This window comes from Peromyscus californicus, unplaced genomic scaffold (genome assembly GCF_007827085.1).
Source record: "Peromyscus californicus insignis strain IS unplaced genomic scaffold, ASM782708v3 Scaffold_14__1_contigs__length_90479793_seg_2, whole genome shotgun sequence".
In the NCBI taxonomy this organism is placed as follows: domain Eukaryota; kingdom Metazoa; phylum Chordata; class Mammalia; order Rodentia; family Cricetidae; genus Peromyscus; species Peromyscus californicus.
This window is the reverse complement of record NW_026294436.1, coordinates 19,601,903-19,627,026: the sequence shown is the minus strand read 5'-3', so window position 1 is coordinate 19,627,026 and position 25,124 is coordinate 19,601,903. Positions and strand designations below refer to the sequence as shown.

The 25,124-nt window shown below is 41.5% G+C and overlaps 1 protein-coding gene across 3 annotated transcripts in view; it reads left to right on the top strand.

Annotated features, from left to right (window-relative positions):
• Positions 1–24,260, top strand: part of Mdm4 (MDM4 regulator of p53) — a 42,666-nt gene extending 18,406 nt beyond the window's left edge. For 2 of the 3 annotated variants that reach the window (XM_052736934.1, XM_052736932.1), the window contains exons 6-11: positions 1,721–1,788; positions 2,594–2,693; positions 4,427–4,587; positions 10,475–10,621; positions 12,615–12,695; positions 17,362–24,260. In XM_052736934.1, the coding sequence (XP_052592894.1) occupies positions 1,721–1,788; positions 2,594–2,693; positions 4,427–4,587; positions 10,475–10,621; positions 12,615–12,695; positions 17,362–17,931 (1,127 nt within the window). In that variant the 3' untranslated portion in view covers positions 17,932–24,260. Of the gene's footprint in view, positions 1–1,720; positions 1,789–2,593; positions 2,694–4,426; positions 4,588–10,474; positions 10,622–12,614; positions 12,696–16,234; positions 16,350–17,361 lie in introns of those variants that run through there. The other variant, XM_052736935.1, reaches the window with a different exon arrangement.
• Positions 24,261–25,124: the final 864 nt, after the last annotated feature.

Sequence of the window (25,124 nt, the reverse complement as noted above, 5' to 3'; positions counted from 1 at the left end):
TGTATGTATGTATGTATGTAGGGTTTCATTTTGCAAGGACTTTGGATTGTCTGCTCTGACTTGCTTTTATAGTTAGTGCTTATGGTTGGATGTCTCTGTTGACCTGAAAATAAATTGGATTGCATGTGTTTTATTTGAAAGGACAAATGAAGAAAAGTGCTTTTCTTATAACTTGCACCTTTGCAAGTGGGTTAGACCTTTATCTATTTTGATTGTTGAAGAAAATGGTCATTATGTAGAATGAAGGTGGTTCTTTCTAAATAATTTCTCCAACTTTCCCCAGGTACACTAATAAAATGAAGTAGATATAATAAGCTTTGTAGTTTTAAATTTCTTTCTACATTGTAGCTGTCTAGATAATTTCTTCTTTTGCTTTTAACTAGTTTAGCTAAAGTATAAGACTTTAGTAGTATAAGTGATCACAGATTGCTTTTTTTTTTTAAATAAAAAGAGAAGAGCTTCACTTGCATTGTGTTAGTTTGTTCTTGCTTTGAAGATGACTTTGGCAAGGAAACTCTATCCCTGAACTTGTCCTCACTTAGCTATAAAAATGCTTCTAGAAATGTTACAATTTTGAAAAATGTTTGTTTTGTGTAAACCAACTGAATTGTGAGAATAGTTAGTCTGGATCTGGATTCTCAGCAGTCAGTTGGATGCTGCTGCTGTTTTCTGTGAATTCGTCTTTCTGGCTCTCCTAGTGGCTGGTGAACCCAGTCCTCAGCAGACACACTTGAATGTGTCTCAGTTACACAGAGCTTATAGTAATAGTGTAGATCAGGTTAGCATCCCAGTAGCTTGTTCTTTTCTGTAGTCATGTTTTTAGGTTTTGTTTCACTTAAGACTTACATAAGTCCTTGGGATACATTTCCCTCTTCAGCTGATGCATATAGGGATGTCTGTCTGGGCTGTGAGGTGGCTCAGTGGGTTAAAGGACTTGCTGTGCAAGCCTGATGACCTGCACCCACTGTGGAAGGAGATAACTGACTCCTAAAGTTGTCTTCTGACCTTCACAATGCAAGTGTGACATGCATGCCCATTATACACAATAAAACAGATAGGAAAAATCTATAAGCAATTTCTCTCAACTATGTTCTCCCCCTCTCTCTTTTCTCTCTACTTCTGTTGATTTCTCGGAGAGAAACATTCACTTCTTTCTTCTTCCAAAATGTTTGTAGTCTGAGAAGAGTAAGACTTAGTGACAGTCTGTATTCAGGGGATTGGAATTCAGATCATGAAATCATCATTGGCATTTAAGCATGCAGGTTTAAGGTTTGCTTGAAGATGGAATTGTTTTCTGAAAGAAGTCTGGCATTTCTGGTTTTAGTTAGATCTTGTCATACAACACTTAAAAATACAAACTAAACAACTTTTGTTGTTTATAATGTAGGCAGTTTGTTGATAGAGGAAGAGACGAACACTACATTGTTTTCTGCTTGAGGTCACTTTTTGTGTAAGAATCTGAACACGTGCCATGGAAGAGCATATTCAGCCATTTTGCTTCCCCCCAGATTGTTCTGGTGTCATCTTTTACCATGGCCTGTCTTGGTTTTTGTCATTTTTAGCAGTTTTGGTTTTTTTCCCCCGTCTTGGGAATGAGAGTCTTTTCCAGGCAGAAGTCCATCTAGAGAGAAGAAGCCTCCTCAGGGCTGTGTGCTGAGGTTTTGTGGAAAGAATGGTTATTACCAGGGAAGGTTTTCCTTTTGTTTCACTTGCTATCCAGATGCTGCTCAGACTCTCGCTCTCGCACAGGATCACAGTATGGATATTCCAAGTCAAGACCGACTGAAGGTAAACTCACCGCATGGTGACTTCTTTTCTTGTACAGAGTGGCCCCTTCTCTGTACCTGTGGACCTGGGGCTCCCAAGGCCTTTTCGTGACTGTGGTAAGAATTTAGTAAGAAAAGTCCTTGGGAGTTCACAGTCCAGGGACAGAGTGAACCTTCTCTGTTCTGCCCTTACCAGAGTTCCAGTCTCTGAATGTGTCTTTGGGATGTAGCACTTCTGATTTTCACTTCTTCCAGTTGCTCTCTCTCTTTCTCTCTCTGTCTGTCTGTCTCTCACTCTGTCTCTGTGTGTGTGTGTGTGTGTGTGTGTGTGTGTGTGTGTGTGTGTGTGTGTTTGCGCATGCATGTGTTTAAGATGGTACCTATCCGAGTTTTGGAAGAATTGCTGTATTAGATAGACTCTAGCAGGCTTGTTGCAGTTAAGTTCATGTCATGACATTTCCTAAAGTTTCCTCAGACCTGGGGAAACTTAAGATCATCTCGGAATATGGTGAGGATGTCACATGTTTTCTGAATTATGCCTAATATGAAGTAGGCTATGCAGACAACCTGTTTTTCAGTAGTGTATTTTGTCCTTTGTACAGAGGTTATTCCCCTTCCCCAAGTTTGGGATTCTGCTCGCTCTTGTCGTGGTGTTGAGAGGTGTTGTGTTGCTGCTTTACTTGACAGCTCTTGTCAACTGCAGAACTCTCTCTCTCTCTCGTGCGTAACCCATTGTGTTGCACACTAACTGGTGAGCCGGAATGGAACTGCTACATCCCCTGGTCTTAGTCATTTCTGCTGTCCTGACAGACACCTTTCCCTTTCAGCACAGTGCATCAGAGTGTTCCAGTTCCAGAAAAAGAAATGAAGAAGATGATACGTATACACTGCCTACCTCACAACCTAAACGCAGAGATTCTAGAGGAGGTAAGCTTTGGATTAAGACTTTCTCTCCCTCCTTCATTTGTTCTTCTAGAAATGGCATCTGCTGTGGTCCAGCTGCAGCCTGGGTTCAGGTTCTGAGATGGGGAAGGGGTGTCGGCACGAAGAAATGTGCTTCCCGACCACCAGATGAGTTTCACACAAGTGGCCGGCCGGGAATAGCTCCAGCTGTCTTTATTTATACATTAGAAACAAGCATCAAGCATGTTTTTCCATACTAACAAGTTTTTTCCATCCTCCAATGTTAACCTCCAGCAAAAACAAATGTCAGATATGTTTTCTCTCAAGTTTTACGTCAAAACATCTTTAAACAAAAAGCAACGCTTATCATTTTGCTACTTTCGCCAAATGCTGAGCCAGGTACATCCTGTCTTTACAAAACTAAAAGGTGATTGACATAGGCACACATTTTTAAGAACAACAATCCCGTTCAAAACATATTTACAGAAATAGGGATGATCTGCCTCTGATCCTGTGAGCACTGAATCAGAACAGCTCCTGGGGTCTGAAGTGACAGCTGCCATCCCCAGACAAGAAACCTGAGGAGCATCCCAAAGAGTTTTAGGGGAAGATATTAGAGAAAAAATGGGGTTTCCAGGAATGATCACATCTGTCCCATGCATGATTGATAAAATGACACTAAACCCACATGGGCCTGGGCACATTTATGCCTCTGTGATTGCCATCGCCAGGTCCAGTACATTGGAAAGAGACAGAAGATAGTGAGAAAGTAGGGGAAGGGTAACGTACTAAAAGAACTAGAAAGATTACATATGGCAACAAAAGTGAACTTAGTAACTGTCTGAGTCTCTACTTAAACCGTGGGGCCTTGTCATCTGTGGTCCTTCTAGGAGCCCTTGATCCAGAAATGACAAATACATGTTTATTTGGACAGTTTGGAGTTCTCTGTTGATAGTTATTGCCTAATAAAACTTACGCATTACTGATAAATATCTTAAATATGTGGTACCAGTAAGACTTGAACCTTGTGACTCCCCGTTAGGATCTATACCCCCCCCCCTCCCGCTTTGATCTTGGTTTTGGCTACTGCATTATTAACATTTGTAATACACTGACTAAGCCATTATCAAAACATGTATTACAGTAAGTCATCATCATTATTATGTGTTTTTGAGACCAGATCTCACTGTGTAGCCCTGGCTAACCTGGAACTTGGTATGTGCTGGAATTAAAGGCAGGTGTGTGCCAACATGCTTGGCTCTAAAGTCATTATTGTTGTTTATTATAGTGTTAGAAATGTTTAAAATTGCCGGTCGGTGGTGGCACACGCCTTTAATCCCAGCACTTGGGAGGCAGAGCCAGGTGGATCTCTGTGAGTTCAAGGCCAACCTGATCTACAGAGTGAGATCCAGGACAGGCTCCAAAGCTACACAGAGAAACGCTGTCTCGAAGAAAAAAAAAAAAAAAAAAAAAAAAAGTTTAACATTTCAGAAAATGGCAATTTTTGAAATCCTTTTAGAACAGTACATTCAGATACTTCTAGAGTTTCTTGTCCTGAAGTGATCTTCTGCTCATCATATTACTGCTTGCTAATGGAACCTAAATGGGGGATTTGAGCCATGCCACTAAGGTATTTGTTTCTTTCTTACTGAGAATAGGAGTTTCTTTTTAGTTATTTTTACAAAGATTGTTCAGTATTCTGAGAAAATCTTGGTGGTTCTTTATTACCTACAGTTATTTTCATTTGATTTCTGTAGATGAAGACTTAATAGAACATTTAACTCAAGATGAGACATCTAGGCTGGACCTTGACTTTGAGGAGTGGGATGTTGCTGGCCTGCCATGGTGGTTCTTAGGGAACTTGAGAAACAACTATATACCTAGAAGTAATGGCTCGACTGACTTACAGACCAACCAGGTAAAAGTCCAGTCTGAGGGAAGCTGCTGTGTGGTTCTTGCTTGCTCTGACTGTATTGCAGTCTTACTGCTTTGTTTTATCTGTATGAATGATGCCTAGATCTCTACAGACTTTTCCAAATTTCACAGTGAACGCTGTACATAAGTGGTGGACACTAATAAAATCTGTTCTTGGACATGAAATCAATGTAGTTTAGCCAAGCTACAGGAGGTACTGACTTCTTTCTCTGTCCTATACGTTCAGGTTGTCAGGACTTTTATCCAGAACACATCAGAAGCTAGCCTGTTTGTTTTTACTGCTTTAACTGTCATAACCCAATTAAGCCATTACTGTTTTTCATGTAGATAGTAGGGCAATTTCACACCACAGCTTCATTTCTTGGTTTTAATATTTTTGATTTTTAAAAACGTGTGTGTGTGTACGTGTGTACACGTACTGTGTGTGTACTGGGAGGGGTGGATTAGATCTCCTGGAACTAGAGTTTCAGCAGTTGTAAACTTCATGTGAGTATTAGGAACTGAACCTGGTACTCCAGGCATGAGTTCCTTCTTGTGGAGTGGTTCTCATATGGTTGTGTGTGTCAACTTGACACAAGCTAGAGTCATGAGAGAGTTGAGGAAATGCCTCCATGAGATCCAGCTGTAAGGCATTTTTTTCAATTACTGAGCAGCGTGCGAGGGCCCAGCTTCCTTGTGAGTGGTGCCATCCCTGGCTGGTCGTCCTGGGTTCTATAAGAAAGCAGGCTGAGCAAGCCATGTGAAGCAAGCCAGTAAGCAGTACCCCTTACTGGTACTCTGCATCAGCTCCTGCCTCTAGGATCCTGCCCTGTTTGAGTTCTTATCTGCTTCAGTGAGAAACAGCAATGTGGAAGCATAAGCCAAATAAACCCTTTCCTCTCTAACTTGCTTTTTTTTCCATGGTGTGTTGTTGTAGCAATAGAGACAGTTGGTTACCCCCATAGCAGACCATTATTGCACCAGTGGGTACATCTCACCGGATAAGTTGGTATTATAGGTTTCTTCTCATCTAGGAAAGACTATTGATGAATTTCTCCCCAAGAGTACATTTTTTTGTTGTTTTTGGTTTTTGTGAGACAGGGTCTCTACATAGGCCTGACTGTGTACCCTGGAACTTAATGGTATAGACCAGTCTGTAGCATGAATCTTAAAAGTTCTTATTAATAAAATCAAACCCGAGGCCAGTTATTGGGGTCAATGCTGGTAGATCAGAGAGACAGAACAAGCCACAGCTATCTCACCTTGCCAATTCCTCAGCTGGTCCTGTTTCCTCAGACTGGAAGCGTCTGTGTCCTCATCCCAATGGCTCTCAGCTGAACTGTGTTGCTCCAAAGCCTGAAAGCTTAACCAGCCAAATGCTTAACCAGGCAAATGCTTCTAGTTTCTGGTCTCCACGCCTTTCTTTCTGTGTTCTATCACCACTCCCTGGGATGAAAGGCTCGCTTTGTGGGATTAAAAGTGTGTGTCACCATGCCTGGCATTTCCAATGTGGCCTTGAACTCACAGAGATCCAGAGAGATTTCTGTCTCTGGAATGCTAGGATTAAAGGCGTGTGCTAACATTTTTAGCCTAAGTATCTTGTGGCTTTTCTGTTCTCTGACCCCAGATAAGTTTATTAAGGTACACAATATTTTGAGGAACACAATACCACCATACCAGTCTGATCTCACAGAGCTCTGCCAGTGTTTGCCTCCTGAGTTCTTGGCAAGAGTAAATTTTTTAATGAATAACTTGCATTATTGCCATGTTTATAATTCTTCTGTGGGATCAGAAAATAAGAAAAATAAGATCTAGACTCCTTACTGTAGGGGTCCAGCCCCCACCTTTTGAAGGGTTCTTAGGTGGAGGAGAGAGGAATTAAGAAATATTAGGTAGAAAGATGGGGTTGGGGATTTAGCTCAGTGGTAGAGCACTTGCCTAGCAAGTGCAAGGCCCTGGGTTTGGTCCTCAGTTCCGGAAAAAAAAAAAAAAGAAAGAAAGAAATATTAGGTAGAAAGAGAAACCTAGAAAGACAGAAACACAGGATAGCTTTGGGAGGGCCTGGATCAATACCCAACAGCCTCGTCCTTTATTGAAAAAAGGGCTTTTTATAATATGCCAAGGGGAGAGGCAAAAGACCTCCCTTTGCAAGATCAAAGCACACCGCACAGCCAAGTGTAGTTTCCAAACACCTGGTAACCACGCCGGTGGCCAAAGCATCTCCTTACTCAGCCCTGCTGGGTAAAGCAAGCTCATACTCTCTGACTCTGAGTTCTCACTAGAGCCTCTGTGGACTCCCACATCTTACCATAGCTGTAGCTTATCTTCATCAGTCTTCATTGTTCGCTCGCTGCCTGCCTTCTAGACACACAAGACTGTATAATCCTTGAAATTCAGCGTTCCTTCCTCCCCCAGACAACTTAAATTTGTTTTCTGCTTTGTGAAACGTTTCTCGCCCCAATCTTTTTATTTCCTTCTCATGATTTAGAACTTGACTTGAAGATAGTTTCTTTTTAGAGGTCATTATCACTAGTTCCAAGGTTACTATGTTGCATAATTCCAGAGGGATCCATTTCTCATTTTGTAAATGTGTACTTCTAAGCAGTAACCCTATAAAACCCACCCTCAAAAGTGCTTCTTTTACAGCCACCCTAGTCCTTCAGCTTTTTTTTCTTAAGTCTTTTTTAAGTTTTAAAAGTTAGTATATAAAGTAATGGGTTTCATTATGGCATTTCTATAGATCATTTTATTGAGTAAAAAATGCTTTTGCTAATAACAAAAGTGAGTAAACAAATAAGCTGGACATTCAGAACGTGAATCACCTTTTTTTGTTTGCTTTTGTATTTTGAGACAGGGTTTCTTTGTGTAGCTTTGGCACCTTTCCTGGAACTCACTCTGTAGCCCAGGCTGGCCTCGAACTCACAGAGATCTGCCTGCCTGTGCCTCCTGAGTGTTGGGATTAAAGGCATGAGCCACCACCGCCCGGCCGTGAATCAACTTTTAAGACAGTGATGGCATAAGTAATTAGTACTTTTATTTATATTGTTTTAACAAAATAAAATATAAGATAAAAACCGTCATATTGAAGTTGGACAGGGCAAACGAACAGAAGGAAAAGTGTAGTGGGAATCTTTTTTGTTTTTGCGTTTTTTTTTTGTTTGTTTGTTTGTTTTTGAGACAGGGTTTCTCTGTGTTTTGATGCTTGTCCTGGATCTTGCTCTGTAGACCATGCTGGCCTCGAACTCACAGAGATCCACCTGTCTCTGCCTCACAGTGCTGGGATTAAGGGTGTGCGCCACCACCGCCCGCTAAAGGGTTTTTTTTTTTTTCTATTTTTATTTTATCTGCATTGGTGTTTTGCCTGCTTGTATATCTTCATGAGGGTCTCAGGTCCCCTGGAACTGGAGTTACACATAGTTGTGAGCTGCTTCGTGGCCACTGGGAATTGAACCCAACTCCTCTGAAAGAGCAGTCAGTACTCTTAACCACTGAGCCATCTCTCCAGCCCCTGTAGTTCGAATTCTAAGTGGTCTTAATAAAAACCTGGAGTCAGACAGATACCAGGGTAAATGCTGAAAAATCAAAGAAGTAAAGGAGCAGCCAAAGTCACCTCTTCCCTCTCCAAATCCTCCTACTGAAAAAAGGCTGAGCTCCTGTGTCTGCCCACCTTATATTCCTCTTTCTGCCCAGCCATATCACTTCTTGCCTCCTGTCTATACAGACCTCCAAACCTCCATGATTAACTAATGACTAGTTCCACCATCTGATCTTAAGGCAAGTTTTATTTGTTAAAGCACAAACAAAATACTACCACAGCAAAACTCCCAAGAGAAGACACAAGAATTAGAGACCCACTTGTTCACACACACAGGAGTCCCGTAAAATGCTAAACTGAAAGCTATAATATGTACACAGAGGACCTGGTGCAACCTGTGTAAGCCCTGCGATTGCTCCTTCCATCTCTGGGAGTTCATATGAGCTTTGCTCAATTGATTTAGAGGGTTCATATATCTGTTTCGTTTTGTTTTTTGAGACAGGATCTCACTATGCAGCTTTGGTTGTCCTGGAACTCACTACATAGACCATGCTGGCCTCTAACTCAGAGATCCGCCTGCCTCTGCCCCCCAAGTGCTGGGATTAAAGGTGTGTGCCACTATGCCTGGTTTCATATTTTCTTCTTAATGGTCCTCCATTCCCACTCCCTCCCTATGTCCTCCACCTGGTGGCCCGTTCTCCCCTTTAGTAGTGTCTCTCTTTTGCTTTCATGTCACATGTGTTCCATGACTTTCTTCCAACTCCTTAATATCTCTATTTGTCCTTGATAGTTTCATGAGGCCTCCCTCCCCCAATTAACATCTAGAACATGCATATGACAGGCAACATTCATGTATGCCTTTCTGAGCCTGGGCTATTTTACTTAACAAAATGCTCTCTGGGTCATCAGTTTTCCTGAAAGTGTCATTTTTCCTTATGTCTAAGTAAGAGTCTATTGTCTCTAGGTACCATAGCTTTATCCATTCATCTGTTTCATTTCTTAGCTAATGTGAGAAGTACAGCAATAAACATGGATGTGCAAGTTATCTATGTGGTAGGGCTTAGAGTCCTTTGAGTATATACTGGAGTGGGGAAATTGTATGTGAAACTTTCACGCAGATTTCCATAGTGACTCCATTCGTTTTGTTGTTACTGGTGTGTGTGTGTGTGTGTGTGTGTGTGTGTGTGTGTGTGTGTGTGTGTGTGTGTGTGAGTGTGTGTGAGTGTGTGTGTGTGTGAGTGAGTCTGCGTTAGTTTATTATCCCACCAGCATTCCTTTTCATCATTTGTTGTTTGTTGTCTTGCTTTTATCTTAGTTGATATTCTCAATTGCACTTGCCACTTTATAGAAACACTGTTAAGTTTTATATTTGTAATTATTGTTTACTCTCATTGAAATGTAAGACCAGGGCTTTTGCATTGTTCACTTACTGAGTACCTAGAATAGTATCTAGTACATAATATGCATTCAGTGAGTGTTCTTTAAAAAAAGGTCATAGAACAGTAGCAAAACACAAAGTTCTAGAAAATGTCATATGGATAATGGGCTGGAAAGATGGTTCAGAGGTTAAGATGTTCTTGCAGAGGATCTGGGTTCAGTTCTCAGCATCCACATGGTTGATCACATCTTGTTACAGCTCCAGTTCCAGAGGATCCCCTTTTCTGGCCTCTGCATTGCATGCAGCAAAACACCTATAGACATAAAATTAAAAAAAATAAAAATTCTTAACAGATGTCTATAGGTGAATGTAAAAGTTAAGTTTGCATATGTTGGGTGTTTAAAGTTTCAGAAAGTAGTTGTGTGTGGTGGTGTATGTGTATAGTCTGAACACTGAAGAGGTTGGGGGCAGGAGAATGTTGAGTTTGAGGCCAGTCTGAGCTGTAGTGTGAATTCCAGGCTCACCAGGACTACATAATGAAATTGTTTTTCAAAAAGAAACACAAATTTCAAGAGTATCATGTTCAGAGAGTGGGACTGCCATCAATATTTTCCTGGAAAGCAGTTACTGATCATTAAATTAGGAAGGAATATGTCAGAAAGCATAGAACTTTCCTAGATTCCCATGTGTGGAGATGACTGTTGAATGCATTGTGTTTAGTAGAGCTACTGGTAAGTTTTTTTTAAGCTATTTTTGTACCATTTTTTGTATATTGTACCTCATTTAGTGTTAAAAAATTCCTTGTCAGGTACCTATACAGATACCCATTTTGTAACCTTAGAAGGTGACCTGCTGAATGAAGACATGTCTGTGAGGAAAGTCATGGTGTACTCTGGGTGGCATGAGAGGACATTGAGTTGGTTCAGCATCTCTCATAAGTCACTGATTACAAAGCTCACTTTTGTTTTTCTCTGTTAGGATGTAGGCACTGCCATTGTTTCAGACACTACGGACGATTTGTGGTTTTTAAATGAGTCAGTGTCAGAGCAACTAGGTGTTGGAATAAAAGTTGAAGCTGCTAATTCTGAGCAAGCAAGTGAAGTAGGGAAAGCAAGTGACAAAAAGGTATGTGTGAATATTTTCCCTCCGCACTGGAATTGCATTCATAGAACTGTCTGTTTAGGTGTTGAGTATTTCTCTGTTCCAGTTTTCAGATTTAGATTAAGTTAGACAAGGCTTCCTTAGAACTGAGCCAGGATTCATGGAGAAGCTCTTGTTGCTTTAGGGACATGCTGCCCCTTCCCTCCTCTGGTCCATTTTAGAATATTTCTTCTAGAAACTTTTGCTTATAAGGCAAAGCTATAAATGGCCTCAGCAGTTTCTGTTACAGGAGAAATAGCCTTATGTTTTAAGAACCTTGGTAGCTTTGTGACCACTTTATAACTAAACTGGAAAAAGCTATTGTTTAAAACGTACTTAGGGACTGGAGAGATGGCTCAGAGGATAAGAGCACTGATTGCTCTTCCAGAGGTCCTGAATTCAATTTCCAGCAACCACATGGTGGCTCACAACCATCTGTAATGAGATCTGGTGCCCTCTTCTGGCACGCAGGCAGAACATTGTATACATAATAAATAAATAAATCTTTTAAAAAAAAACATATTTAAAGTGAGTTTGATTTTCTCTCATATTAAGGGAGTTGGGGATGGGGGCTAGAGAGATAGCTCAGTGCTTCAGAGCCCTTCCTGCTGCTCTCCAGAGGACATGATGAGTTCACTTCTAGTACCGGTGTCTGGTGACTCACTGCTTCTCACTCGAGCTCCAGAGGACCTAATGTTCCCTTCTGGCCTCCTTGGGCACTGTATTCACATGCATAAACCTGTATGCACACACACAGTTAAAAATAAGTCATAAAATAAAAGGAGTCAGAGCTGGGGGTAGTGGTATATGCCTTTAATCCCTGCACTGGGAGGCAGAGGCTGGTGAATCTCTTGAGTTTGAGGTCAGCCTGGTCTACAGAGCTTGTTCCAGGCTGGCCAGTGCTACACAGAGAAACTCTGTCTTGAAAAAACCTTGAAGGAATTGGACTGTCAGTACTGTGGTATGAACACACACTGTTAAAGCAGCAGCTCAGCTCTCTGAAGAGTTTGGCAGCAGAGCTAGTGCTTAGCACATAGACAAGTCTCAGTAATACCTATTGATTATGTGTGTGAAAATAGACGAGACCCATTATTTTATACACTAAGTGAAAAAAAAGATTTTTAAAAAAAGATGAAAGAAAAAATATACTGAATAAATGTAGCAGTAGATAAATGCAACAACAAAAACAAATGCTGGGTTAAATCGGGCCATCTTATTCATAAAGTTTTTCATAGGAATTTGGGGGTTTCGCTATAAATATGTTAGACTCTCTAAACCAATTATAGACAACATTGGAAGGAATGTTGGTGACTAAAATGAAGATGGACAGTTTGGAAATTTTTTTTTTTTTTTTTGGTTTTTTTTTTTTTTTTTTTTTTTTTTGGTTTTTCGAGACAGGGTTTCTCTGTGTAGCTTTGCGCCTTTCCTGGAACTCGCTTTGGAGACCAGGCTGGCCTCGAACTCACAGAGATCCTCCTGGCTCTGCCTCCCGAGTGCTGGGATTAAAGGCGTGCGCCACCACCGCCCGGCGGAAATTTTTATATAAAGTAGAACAGGTCATAAAATACTTGAACATTTGAGAGAAAATCATAGTTTTGCCATGTAGACCTGGCTATCCCAGAACTCACAGAGATCCACCTACCTGTGCTTCCTGAGTGCTGGAATTAAAGGTGTGCGCCACCACCCCCAGCCAGTAGTTGCTGCTTTTACATTACTCGCATTTGTTTTCTTTGAAGTTGTAAATTTGGACACCTCTTTCTGAAAATAGAAGATATTTGGTAACCCTCTGGCTGCTTTTCCATCATTAGTGTTACTAAATTGTCAACCATATGTCACAGGATCAAGGTTTTGGTCTTACATTTATGTTATATCCTTTTTAAGTGGTAGTGATATGGGATAGAGTGAGTTTTGCATTGAAGCTGTTCATCACTTGTGCTTTGTGGATAGCATTTCTTATGTGGTCTGTTTACCTTCACAGATGATTGGAGTGGGAAAAGATGATGATCTTGAGGACCCTAAGTCCTTGAGTGAGGATACTGATGTGGAACTAACCTCTGAGGTAAAAACTGTTTGGCTGTGGCCAATTTTTAGCTGAATCGTAGTTCCCATGCATTGAAGACTGTCACTTTTTACTGTTTCTGTCTACTTTTCCTACTTTTAAAATGTGTTGGGTTCTTTACATTTCAGCTTAAGAAGTTTTTTTTTTTTTTCCTCCGAGACAGGGTTTCTCTGTGTAGCTTTGTGCCTTTCCTGGATCTTGCTCTGTAGACCAGGCTGGCCTTGAACTGACAGAGATCTGCCTGCCTTTGCCTCCTGAGTGCTGGAATTAAAGCATGTGCCACCACCGCCAGGCTATAAAACAATGATTTGATCTAATATTTTCCCTACCTTGGGAAAGATGATCAAATACCTCTGTTCCCACTATCAAAACTCTAGACAACTGGGTGGTGGTGGCGTACACCTTTAATTCCCAGCACTCAGGAGGCAGAGGCTGGTGGATCTCTGAGTTTGAGGTCAGCCTGATCTACAGAGGGAATTCCAGGACAGCCAGGGCTACACACAGAAATCCTGTATAAAAAAACAAAAACAGCCGGGCGGTGGTGGCGCACGCCTTTAATCCCAGCACTCGGGAGGCAGAGCCAGGCGGATCTCTGTGAGTTCGAGGCCAGCGTGGGCTACAGCGCGAGATCCAGGAAAGGCGCAAAGCTACACAGAGAAACCCTGTCTCGAAAAACCAAAAAAAAAAAAAAAAAAAAAAAAAAAACAGAACAAAACAGGATGGCATGGGGAGATGGTTCTGTGGGTAAATCACCTGCTGTGAAAGCATGAGGACATTATTCAGAACCCTTGAAAGGCAGGCTTAGTAGTGCGTGTCTGTAATCCAAGTGCTCTCGTGACAACAAGGAAGAGAGAATTCCTGGTAGCTCACATGCCAGCTAGCCTGGCATGTGCAGTAGCTAATGACAGAGACCTTGTCTCAAGATGGAAGGGGAACAACAACCTGAAGTTACCCCCTGATCTCCACAAATATGCCATGGCACAAACCCATACCGAGCCCCCCAGCTCCTGACACACACCCAGAGTAGAGCTCCATTACTTTCCCTCATTTTAACACCTTTCTCATCTTAAGGACCTTTCATAAGTTTTGTAAAATCTTTGAGTTAAAAAAACAATTTTACCAGCATCTGTTAAAAAGATGCAAATGAATCTGCTAGTGGTGGTGCAGTGCACTCAGGAAGCAGAGGCAGGTGGATCTCTGAGTTCCAGGCCAGCCTGGTCTGCAGAGCGAGATCCAGGACAGGCAGGGGCTACACAGAGAAACTGTCCTGAGAAACAAACAAAAATATGCAAATGAAAACTAGCTTAATTTCCATACAGTTAATATTAATGGAGGGTTACTAAAGAGTTGATATTAAGCTTTTAGGTAATAGGGCAAGTTTGTTGCCAAGTGACAAGTTAAATCAGCCTAAATGTATACTTTGAGTTTTATTTTTTTTAAATCAAGTTTCCGCTGTAGCTTTACTCACTGTGGAAACATGCTAGGAGTTGAATAAAAAGGGCATTTCACATTTTGCTGCTTGGAGATAGAACTTTAGTTTGTCCCTTGTGTTGATTCTCACCCTCTGTCCCTACTGCTGTTGACTATTATGGTAATTCTTTGCAAAATCATCTCTCTTTGCAAAGATAAGTGATAAAGAGGAACATAATTGGTCTAGTAAGTGTTCTTGACCATAATACAAATAGCTGAGATAAATGTTCTCATCTTAATCAGACTTCTGTGGCACTTGGGCACAGAAAAGCTATTAAGCAAATAGATGATATTTCATCAAATCAAAGATGCCATTGGACTTAATAAGCCCTGCTATTTTATGTACTATAAAAAAAGCAATGGCAGTTAAACTGTAGCATACTATCAATTATGAATTCCAAATTATTATGACGGTCTTTTGAGTATTTATATAGCATTTCAGGCGAGATTGAAGGGTCCTAAACTGGTGAGTGTTGTAGTTTAACAAATGGTCTATGCCTCTTGCCTCTCATTCTGGGCAGTTGAGTTGTGACCTCTGCATTTGCAGTGCTTGGCTTTTGTGTTGTGTATAAGTTACTTTTCCATTGCTCTGAAAAAAACACCATGACCAGGGCAACTTAAAAAGACAGCATTTAATCACTCTTGAAGTTCTAGAGGGTTAGATTGCAGGTAAGGCGAAGGTAAGGCGTTGTGAACAGTTGATTGCTCACATCATAAATTGCAAGCAGGAAGTAGGGAGCTGAGGAAGCTTGGAGACTTTGGAAACCTCAGGCTGCCTCCCAGTTACACCTCTTCCAATAAGGCCATGTCTTAGTCAGTGTTCTATTGCTGTGAAGAGACACCATGACCATGGCAACTCTGATTTAGAAAAAAGCATTTAATTGGGGCTTGCTTACCATTTCAGAGGTTTAGTCCATTCTGGTCACAGCAGGGAGCATGGCAGCATGCTCTGACATGGTGCTGGAGAAGTAATTGAGAGTTCTACATCTGGATAATGCAGGCAGCAGGAGGAGAGAGCCACTGGGCATGACATGGGCTTTTGAAACCTCAAAGCCCACCTCTAGTGACACGCTTCCTTCAACAAGGCCACACCTTCTAACTCTCTCAAATTACTGCCACTCCCTGGTGACCAAGCATTCAAAATCTGTGAGCCTATGAGGGCCATTCTTACTCAAATTACCACAGGCCACAGCTCCTAATTCTTCCCAATAGTTCACCAACTGGGAACTAAATATTAAAATGCCAGAGACTTATGAGGGATATCCATTTAGACTACCACGTCCTGAAAGAAATCCAGTCTGCCTGTGTCAAATCATTGATTCTGTCAGAACCAGGCAATCATTCACATTAAATACTCTTGGCTCATTCCAGATAGCTACCTTTGAATTAAGCAAGGCATTTAAAATTCATTGAGCTGTAGGTCTTCTAATAGAGAGAAGTAGAAGGAAAATTGCTTGGCATTCAAGGACAAGGACATCATTTTTCCAAGGTGTGATTTAGGCATGCCATTAGCTACTTATGACCCTGGAACAGTGAGAGGTTGAGGAAAATCATTTTCAAGTCTCCTTTTTTTGGTTTTCTCATTGATAAGGTGTTTGGTTTTTTTTTTTTTTTAGATTTATTTATTCGATTTATTCATTTTTATTTTATATGTATGTGTTTTGTCTGTCTGTCTGTATGTATGTATACCACATGAGTGCTTGGTACCTCTGGAGGTCAGAAGAGGGCATTGGTTCCCTTGGAACTGGAGTTACAGATAGTTGCTAACCACCATGTGGGTACTGGGAATTGAGCCCTGTCCTCTTGAACAAGTGTTTTTTGTTTGTTTTTCAAGACAGGGTTTCTCTGTGTAACAGCTTTGGCTGTCCTAGAATTAGTTCTGTAGACCAGGCAGGCCTTGAACTCACAGAGATCAGCCTGCCTCTGCCTCCTGAGTGCTGGGATAAAAGGCATGTAGCACCATGCCTGGCTGAACAAGTGTTCTTAACTGCTGAGGCATTTCTTCAGCCCCAGTTTTTATTTTTACTTTTAAAATTTTGCATGTGTGTTTATGCTCACGTGTGTTTCAGCACCCTCAAGAGGCCAGAAGAGGGCTTTGGATCCTGATCCCTTCAAGTTGAAGTTAGTTTTGAGCTGCCCTACTGGGTCTGGGAACTGAACTCGGGTTTTTTGCAATAATAGCAAGTGCTCCTAACTGGTGAGCCATCTCTCCAGCTCTTTTGATGTTTGTTTGTTTGTTTGTTTTGTTGGTTTTTTGAGACTGAGTTTCTCTGTACAGCCCTGGCTGTCCTAGAACTCACTCTGTAGACCAGGTTGGCGTTGAACTCAGATCTTCCTATCTCTGCCTCTCAAGAGCTGGGATTAAAGGTGTGCACCACTACACCTGACTTTTTTTTAAGATTTATTTTTACTTTGTATGTATGTCTGTGTACCACTTGTGTGTCTGTTGTTCTTGGAGGCCAAAAGAGGGTGTTGGATCTCATGGAACTAACATTACAGGGAATTGTGAGCTGCCATGTAGGTACTAGGAGCCAAAACTGACTCCTGGAAAAACAACCAGTGTTCTTAACCACTGAGCCATCTTTCCAGCCCTTTGTAAATTTTATATTTTAGCCACTGGCCAGACAAGGAATAAATTGTGAGTGGAAAAGTGACCTGAAAGAAGGCACGTAAAAGAAATATAATTGTCATCCAACCTGGCTAGTCCAAAATAATGAACTTTTTAAAAAGATAACTATACCAAATTTAGATCTGAAAAGAGTTGTGGCACTCTCAGTGTAAAACTTGTGAAGATTGCTGGGCAGTGGTGGCACACGCCTTAATCCCAGCACTCGGAAGGCAGAGGCAGGAGGATCTCTGTGAGTTTGAGGCCAGCCTGGTCTACAGAGTGAGATCCAGGACAGGCACCAAAACTACACAGAGAAACCCTGTCTCGAAAAACAAAACAAAACAAAACAAAAACAAAACAAAAAAAACAAACCTTGCAAAGATCCTCTTTTCTATGAGTATAGAATTTGTTCAGGTCTCAGGTTGGATCACTGATATGGGATGTCTAAAGAAATACTTAGTGAAATGAGAATTCGAATTTGGCCTATCTTCCTGTTTGTTTTGTTGTTATTGGGAGGGGGTCAGTGAACACATTTTCTTAGCATCTTTTTTACCACTGTTTTGATTGGCTTCACTTAACCTCTTGTAGGATGAGTGGCAGTGTACGGAGTGCAAGAAGTTTAATTCTCCAAGCAAGAGGTACTGTTTTCGTTGCTGGGCCTTGAGGAAGGATTGGTATTCGGATTGTTCTAAATTAACTCATTCTCTCTCCACATCTAATATTACTGCCATACCTGAAAAGAAAGAGAATGAAGGAATTGATGTCCCTGATTGTCGGAGAACCATTTCAGCTCCAGTTGTTAGGCCTAAAGATGTATGTTTAAAGGAAGAAAATACCAAGTTTGACCCTTGTAACTCAGTGGAATTTTTGGATTTGGCTCATAGTTCTGAAAGCCAAGAGACCATCTCAAGCATGAGAGAGCAAGCAGATATCCTTTCCGAGCAGAAAACGGATACAGAGACTATGGAAGATTATCAAAACATCTTGAAGCCGTGCAGCTTATGTGAAAAAAGGCCTCGGGATGGGAACATCATTCATGGGAGGACAGGCCATCTGACGACTTGTTTCCCCTGTGCCAGAAGACTAAAGAAGGCTGGGGCTTTATGTCCTGCTTGTAAGAAAGAGATTCAGTTGGTTATTAAAGTGTTTATAGCATAGCTGAATCAGCTGCAGAGAAATACTAGGACCAGGTCATTGCTTAAAAATCAGTATTCTTAGAGGTAGGAGCAGAAGATCGCCAATTTTGATGCCAGTCTGAGCCATATAGTGAGACCTTGTTTTTCAAAGCATCAGTATTGAGCATTTTTTATAAATGTGACCCATTGTATGTGTTTGTTTATATAAACAATATAAATATAAACATAGCATATATGGAATTTCAGAAGGTCAGTTTGAGGGTTTCATTACTATTACAAAATAGGTACATCACTGTGTTCTCCTAAATCTCAAATCTGAGATGGAATAATATCAATAGAAACATAACAATGCATTTTTTTATTCACTTGGCAAATTATTGCAAGAGCATAACCTGCTGTTATGTAATGTTCTTGGGACATCAAAATCTAAGGTAATTATTAGAAAAATACTAGGGCCAACACTGAAGAAACAAATTGATTAGTTACTCATTGTATAGCCAAGGACGACCTTCAGCTCCTGATTCCCCCGTCGTTTCTGTCTATGTGCTATGCTTACAGGCAGGCTGTCCTACTATGCCCAGCTGAAATCTCTCAGCTTTAGATCAAATAAATAACAGGAGTGTACATCTCTGCACAGCCTTCTCAAAGAGAAGGTACAGACTTTGTAGTCAACACTTTGTGTTTGTCTCCTGGAAGCTGGCCAGATATTTTTGTATTCAGCCTCTAGAGTTGTTCACACTCTGAGGCAATGGCCTATGGTAGGGTTTGAACAAGTGGAGAGAAGAGGGAGTGTAGCATCTGTGAAAAGGGAGTGAAACAAATTGATCTTTAATTCTGCTTAGTCATTTTAGACCACATCAATTTAGTATAATACCAGTATACAAACTGAAGTTCTTCAGACTGAATCCTTTATACTTATCTATGTCTACTGAACCTGTCTATGTCTTGGTGTTTCCCCAGCAATATAAGTAAATCACTTTAAAGACCAAGTCTCTAGAACTATTGAACTTGGGGGGCTGTCTCAGCCTTTCCTATGGCTCCTACTCTTAGAAATGGGGAGATACATGGTATCTAATCCCATGATGGCCCTGCTGGACCAGGACCATTGGGGCTTCTGTAATGACTACTAAAGAGAGAGATGTTAGCATGTGTACATTCTTGCATTGACCCTATGTTCCTGTCTGCCCCCCTGGTCTACCAGTAGACCTGACCCCACCAAATGCCTATTGGGTTAGTTATTGTAGTTACTCTTCAACTGCTGTGACAAAAACCATGACCAAAGCAAAATATAAAAGCATTTAATTGGGCTTGCCTTTTGAGAGGGTTAGATTCCATGATTGCAGAACAGCTGAGCTCACATCTTGATCTGCAAGTAGGAGGCAGAGAAAGAACCCCAGGAAACCTGAAAACTTGTCCCACAGTGCTGTACTTCCTCCAACAAGGCTACATCTTGTAATTCTTCCCAAACAGTTCTACTAACTGGGGGCCAAGTATTCAGTGGCCTATGGTGGCCATTCTCATGTAAACTGCCACATTCTACTCCCTAGCCTCCATAGGCTTTTGGCCATCTTATAATGCAAAATGCATTTAGCCCAACTTCAAAAATCCTCATAGTCTTTTAGTTTTGACATAATTTAAAAGTCAAGTCAGAGTCTTGTGAAACCACAATCAAAAGCAAATTATATTCTTATAATACACAATGGTCCAGAATATACATCACCATTCTAAAGAGTTGTATTCCAGGAATAGTGAGGAAATATGGACCAAAGCAAGACTGAAGCCCAGCAGAGCAAATTCCAAATCCTGTAACTTTGTGTCTGGTGTCAAAGAGCATAGATAAAGCCACCCTTCTTGCTTTGCTGACTGCAGCATACTGTCTCTGATTCACTTTCTTGTGTGCAGCTTTCCTTGGCAGATAATTATGGCTCTGACACCTCTACATTGGCAGGCTCCTCCCTGTGTGGCCTCAGTAGTGGTCTGAACTGGAGGAAGGTTCCACAACCCCCTTCCTCATGTACCCAGGAATCTAAAGCAGAAGACACTGCCAAGTTCTGCTGCCTGCTTAGGAGGAGCCTGGCCGCCTTGACTCACACTTGCAGCAATTGTACTTGGTTGTTGCATTTTAGGAGCTGGAACTTCCTTGGGCCTTTTCCTTTCACAATTTGGAAGCTTAACTTAATTCGGCTATTTGGAAGTCTCTGTCAAAGAAATTAGTCTTATTACTTTTCACTTTAAGCTTAGACAGATTCTTAGGACAAGGGCAGAAGAAGGCAGCCACATTTTTGCCAAAACATCCCAAGAATAGTCTTTAACTCAGTTGCTAATAATTGTTATCCGCTGAAGCCTCTTGATCTCGGCTTCCACAGACCACATAGCTTTTGACACTACTGTCTTCCAGGCTTTAACCATTTTCTTAGTCCAAAGTCCCAGTCTTCCACATTCCTCAAAAAAAAAAACCCACATGGTCAGGTCTTTCACAGCAGTGGCCCACTTCCTGGTACCAACTGGTGTCTTGGCTACTCTTCAGTCGCTGTGACAGAACACTCCAAGGCAAAGTATAGAAGAAAGCATTTATTGGGTTTATGGTTTCAGATGGTTAGTTCATGATGGCAGGAACATCTGAGAGCTTCACATCTTCATCTGCAAGTAGGAGGCAGAGGAGAATCCTGAGAATGGCATGGACTTTTGAAACCTCAAAGCCTTCACCTGTGACACACCTCTCCCAACAAGGTCTTCCCAAATAGTTTCTCCAGCTGGGGACTAAAAACCAAACAGCCTGTGGAGGCCATTTCTCATTCAGACCACCAGTTTGCAAAGGAGTGCTTTCCTACCCGGATCTTGACATTGCTCCCAGTTGATAATTTCACTAGGTGTAGCAAACTTGAGTAGGATTTTCCTTTCCTTGGTGGCCAAGTCCTTGCTAGTCCAGAGCTTCTGCCAGTATTAACAATCCTGTAACTCCTGTTTGGCTTGATGTGTAGGCTCTTTGAGAGACTGATAATAACAGACGTCTTTATCCACATCTCCATGGTGGTGACAACAGGAGCGTAAAGGTGATCACAGATGTCATCAGTCACAACCCCAGCTTCAGAACAGGCTACGATGTATCCAACCCTGGACTCCAGTCATTTCCTAGGCAGGATGTTGACCACCTCCTGAGTGGAATTGGGTCTTTAAGATTTTCAATTCTAAGCACTGTATTCAAAATAGAATGTGTTAAAGGAAGTCATTTTACTGCATGCTAATGCTCCTCTCTTGGGGCAGGGTCTTGCTGTTTAGCTATGACTGGCCCGGGCCTCACCCTGTATCTCAGGCTGGCCCCAACCTTGCAGTGATCTTCCTGCTTTTGCCTCTCGAGTGCTGGGATTATAGGCATGTGCTGGCTAAATTTCTTACTTTGGTTGTCATTTAAATGAGTATTTGTGATCATGCTATCTTCGACAGAAAGTGCAGAGCAGAGATGATAGGTTATTAGAAAAGTCTCACTGTTACTGTAGTCCTTACCCAGGACTTCGTGGTTGTTGGTATGCTTCTGTATTTACTACTTTGTCACACTAGAAGTTGAGACCACGCTTTCACACAGGCGGGTACTGCCTTCCCAGCCCCTCTAGATGTCCTAGATTTCCCAGTGAGGGCTGCTACTGGTGGATCAGAGCAGCCAGTCCAGCCTCCTAACTGCCACAGAATTGTGTAATAGCACGTTTTACTGCCAAGCATTTATGATTGTGTGATTATATATATATATATATATACACATATATATACATTATTTATGTATATTTAGATGTGATACTTTGTATGGTTTGGAAGAATTTATTCTGAAAGCCAGGATCGCTTGTAACATTTGTATGTCAGTTCAATGTAATGGTTCCCTTGAAAAGTCACGATTGTGAAATTGGTGAATGTTCCCAGTCCCCTAATGTTACCCGTTTGGTTCTCGTTAGAAAGGAAGACGCTTTTCGGCCTAGCTATTTGGCAGTGTTTTCGTTTGTTTGGTTCTATTCCCATGATGTTCTGTGAACTTACCTAATGTGGCTTTAGATACTGTGACTGTTATTTTTCCTTTTAGCCTAAATTGTTGCTGAAGCCTAAAGACTATTTTCTGATGCCTCCAACTATTCATGTATATGTATAATATCTAGATTGATGCTACCCTTTGCTAAAAAATCTTTAGATAAAGAATTAGCTGTTTAGAATCTGCACTAAAAAGATAAACCCGGAAGCTGTCCTCTGTGCCAAAAGTGAAGTGTACAGTGTTTACAGATGGGTGGAATTTTGCACTGCCGTAGGGAATGGTGAGGTTATAGCACCAGATTCCTTAGATTTATGAGTAGATAGTTGCAGTACAGCTTGTAAGAGGAGGGACTATTGAGCCCTCTCAGGCTGACCTGGAACTGAGTATCTGAGGCCCATGGTTAAAGTGACTCCCTAGCTCTAGCTGGGGAGTAGTTTCCTGTCTGTTTGGAGATGTTCTTCCTGTTGACAGCACTTGGTTGTCTGCAGTTACTATGTGCTTCCTTTAGAGGAGCTGCCAGCCCTCCCTCCTGTGGGAGAATGTCTTCTAGGCATTTTGAGGTCTTTGGATGAAATAAATGTGCAATCCCAAGTCATGCCATTATTGGTAAAGAAACTTACTATAAATTATTTCTATCTACCCTCTGTAGCTTTTTTTTTTTTTTTTTTTTTTTGAAGAGACAGGGTCTTGTTGTGTATCCCTTGGTTGACCTAGAACTTGCTTTGTAGACCAGGCTGTCCTTAAACTTACAGAGATCTGCCTGTCTCTGCCTTCTGAGTGCTCGGCCTAAAGGCATGTGCTCCCACCCCCATCCTCAGTAGCCTTTTGAATGGCCGATGTTACTGAAACCTGTCTCACATCCATGGTGCTGCTTTCCTGCTCGTGTGTGTTTGCAGAGGCCACCAGTCCCTTTTAGGAGTGCATCACAGCCAGGAGAACTCCCCACTTCTTCAGATAAGCTAAAAGGGCAAGCAGTGCTGCTAGGACAGTTCCTTCAGTGGTTTTAGAGTTGGGCAATGCGTTACTGAAGATCAGCCTTGTGTTGTGACCTTGAGGGCCAAACTGAGCATTTCATTTGTTACCCAAAGGCATTTGGTGTTTTTAAAAAGCAAGAGCTTGGATGTGTGTAGACATTTCCCCCCTTCCCCCTTTATTGTTGCTCTTATGCTCTCCTAGTTTGAAATTAGCTGGGTTTGGACACTGCTTTTATGCCGGAGACCACCGGTAACTCTGGGTGGTTAGACCTGCATTGTACTTATATACGGTCCTTCTTTAACCAGTCCTGAGCAATGCTGTGTTTGCGGAGGACCATGAGCTCAGTCAGGAGGGAAGGCTGGGAGGTCAGAGCTGTCATCTGGCTTCCTTTGTGTGAATGATGGTGATTAGGTCATGGTTATTTGCCTGAGCACTGAGGAATTGAGGTCAGTCTTTCCCCTCTTCATGCCCATTTGTTTTCTCCGTAGTCTTCAGTCCCTTTCCGTAAGCACACCACCCACCACATTAAGACAACAGTAGAAAATGCAATGTTCTTGGTCTTCTCAGCACTTGGCATAGTAGAAGTTTCAATCAGTGTCTGAACAGGACTGTCTGTAGCTTGCTGTGAATTGGTACCTCTTGGGTGAAGAAAGATTACCCCAGCAGCTTGTAGCCTAGTCTGAAAGTTGTAAGCTGCCATTTTTCTCAACCTCTAAAACCAACATACACACCCACCCCTTTCTACCTCAGTTTGTTGTGGAGACTCTTGGGGAGCAATTCTTACAAACTTACTGCCTTGAAGAAGATGAAATAAGCTAGTAGTCTTGGTGGACTGTACTCTGAGGTCTGTATTGAGACTCCCTCATGTTCTGGAAATATGTGCAGTTCTCTTTGCCTGCTTGGCAGGGCCTGTTGCTTGTTGTAAGTCCTTTGCCCACATGCCTGTCCTTTCCTTGACACCAGGCTCTTGATTAGGAAGCATTGTCTCCAGATGCTTTGAGAAGTGCGTGTAGATTTTGATAGCACGTTCTATCATGGAACTCCCTTGCCGTGCGTGGGCTTGCTGTATAGCAATTCTTTCTGCATGCACTTGAGTAGGTGGCGTAAGATGCTCTGCTGGCGTGAAGAAACAGGTAGTTCCTGGCATCCCAGTCGGGTAGTGGCCAGTGTAGTAGCAAATGGGGGGTAATAAATTGAGAAGAATGGCAGCTTACTAACGAGAGGGAAGTGTTTCCGTGTGTCCTTGTGTAACTTTTTACAGTACCACTGAGTTAATAGCCCTGTACCTGGGTGTTCGCACTATGTAATGCTTCCAAGGCCTTTTTATCCTGTTTTTGTGTGATTAAACAGTTTTCATTTCACTGTGTCGTCATTATTGGAAATAATGTAATTTTGTTTATGTACAGCTAACCCATTTTCTGTTATCTTTGGCATGATTTGGGGGGAACCAATTAGTCAGTAGCACTCCCCCCCCAAGTTGCCTATTAGAGTAATTGTATTCATTTCTGCTTCCCACTTATGAAACTCAAAATTGGCAGAAGTAATATTAAATATGGAGCTTCCTATGTCTTCACATATATGTCCCTAGCATCTACTGAGTGTCCAGCACAGCAGTTCTTGAAGATTTGGAGATTAGAGTTCTTGGAAAACTAATGAAATTTATGGAAGCTCTTTATAAATAATGTGTCTCATTTTATATATATATATAAATATATATATTATATATTATATATATATATTATATATAATATATATTATATATAACATATAATATATATAATATATATATTATATATATATAATATATATATATATATATATATATAGAGAGAGAGAGAGAGAGAGATGGTTTAAATATTTTATATTGAATCTCAGGACGGTCTTAAAACTATTGGTCCATGATCCTCATATTCTGCTCTTTGGTGGGATAGCTTGATACTGCATATACTATTTAAGAGACTGTTCACCTGAATACCTAAATACCACTAAAATTGGTTCTGAGTCTTTGGTGAGGTTGGGCTGCCATGTAATTGATACAGATTGTGTATGGCATAACTTTGGGCACTGTTCATAGACTGCCAAATAGTATTGTCTCAGTGTGTGCAGCCTCCACTTGTGTGAGACCCTGGGGATGAGGCAGTGTGCTGCTAGAAATGTCAGGCATGGCCATGCTTTTAGGATGGGAACAGCCAGAGGAGCCATAGAGACAGTTCTGACAAGTTCAT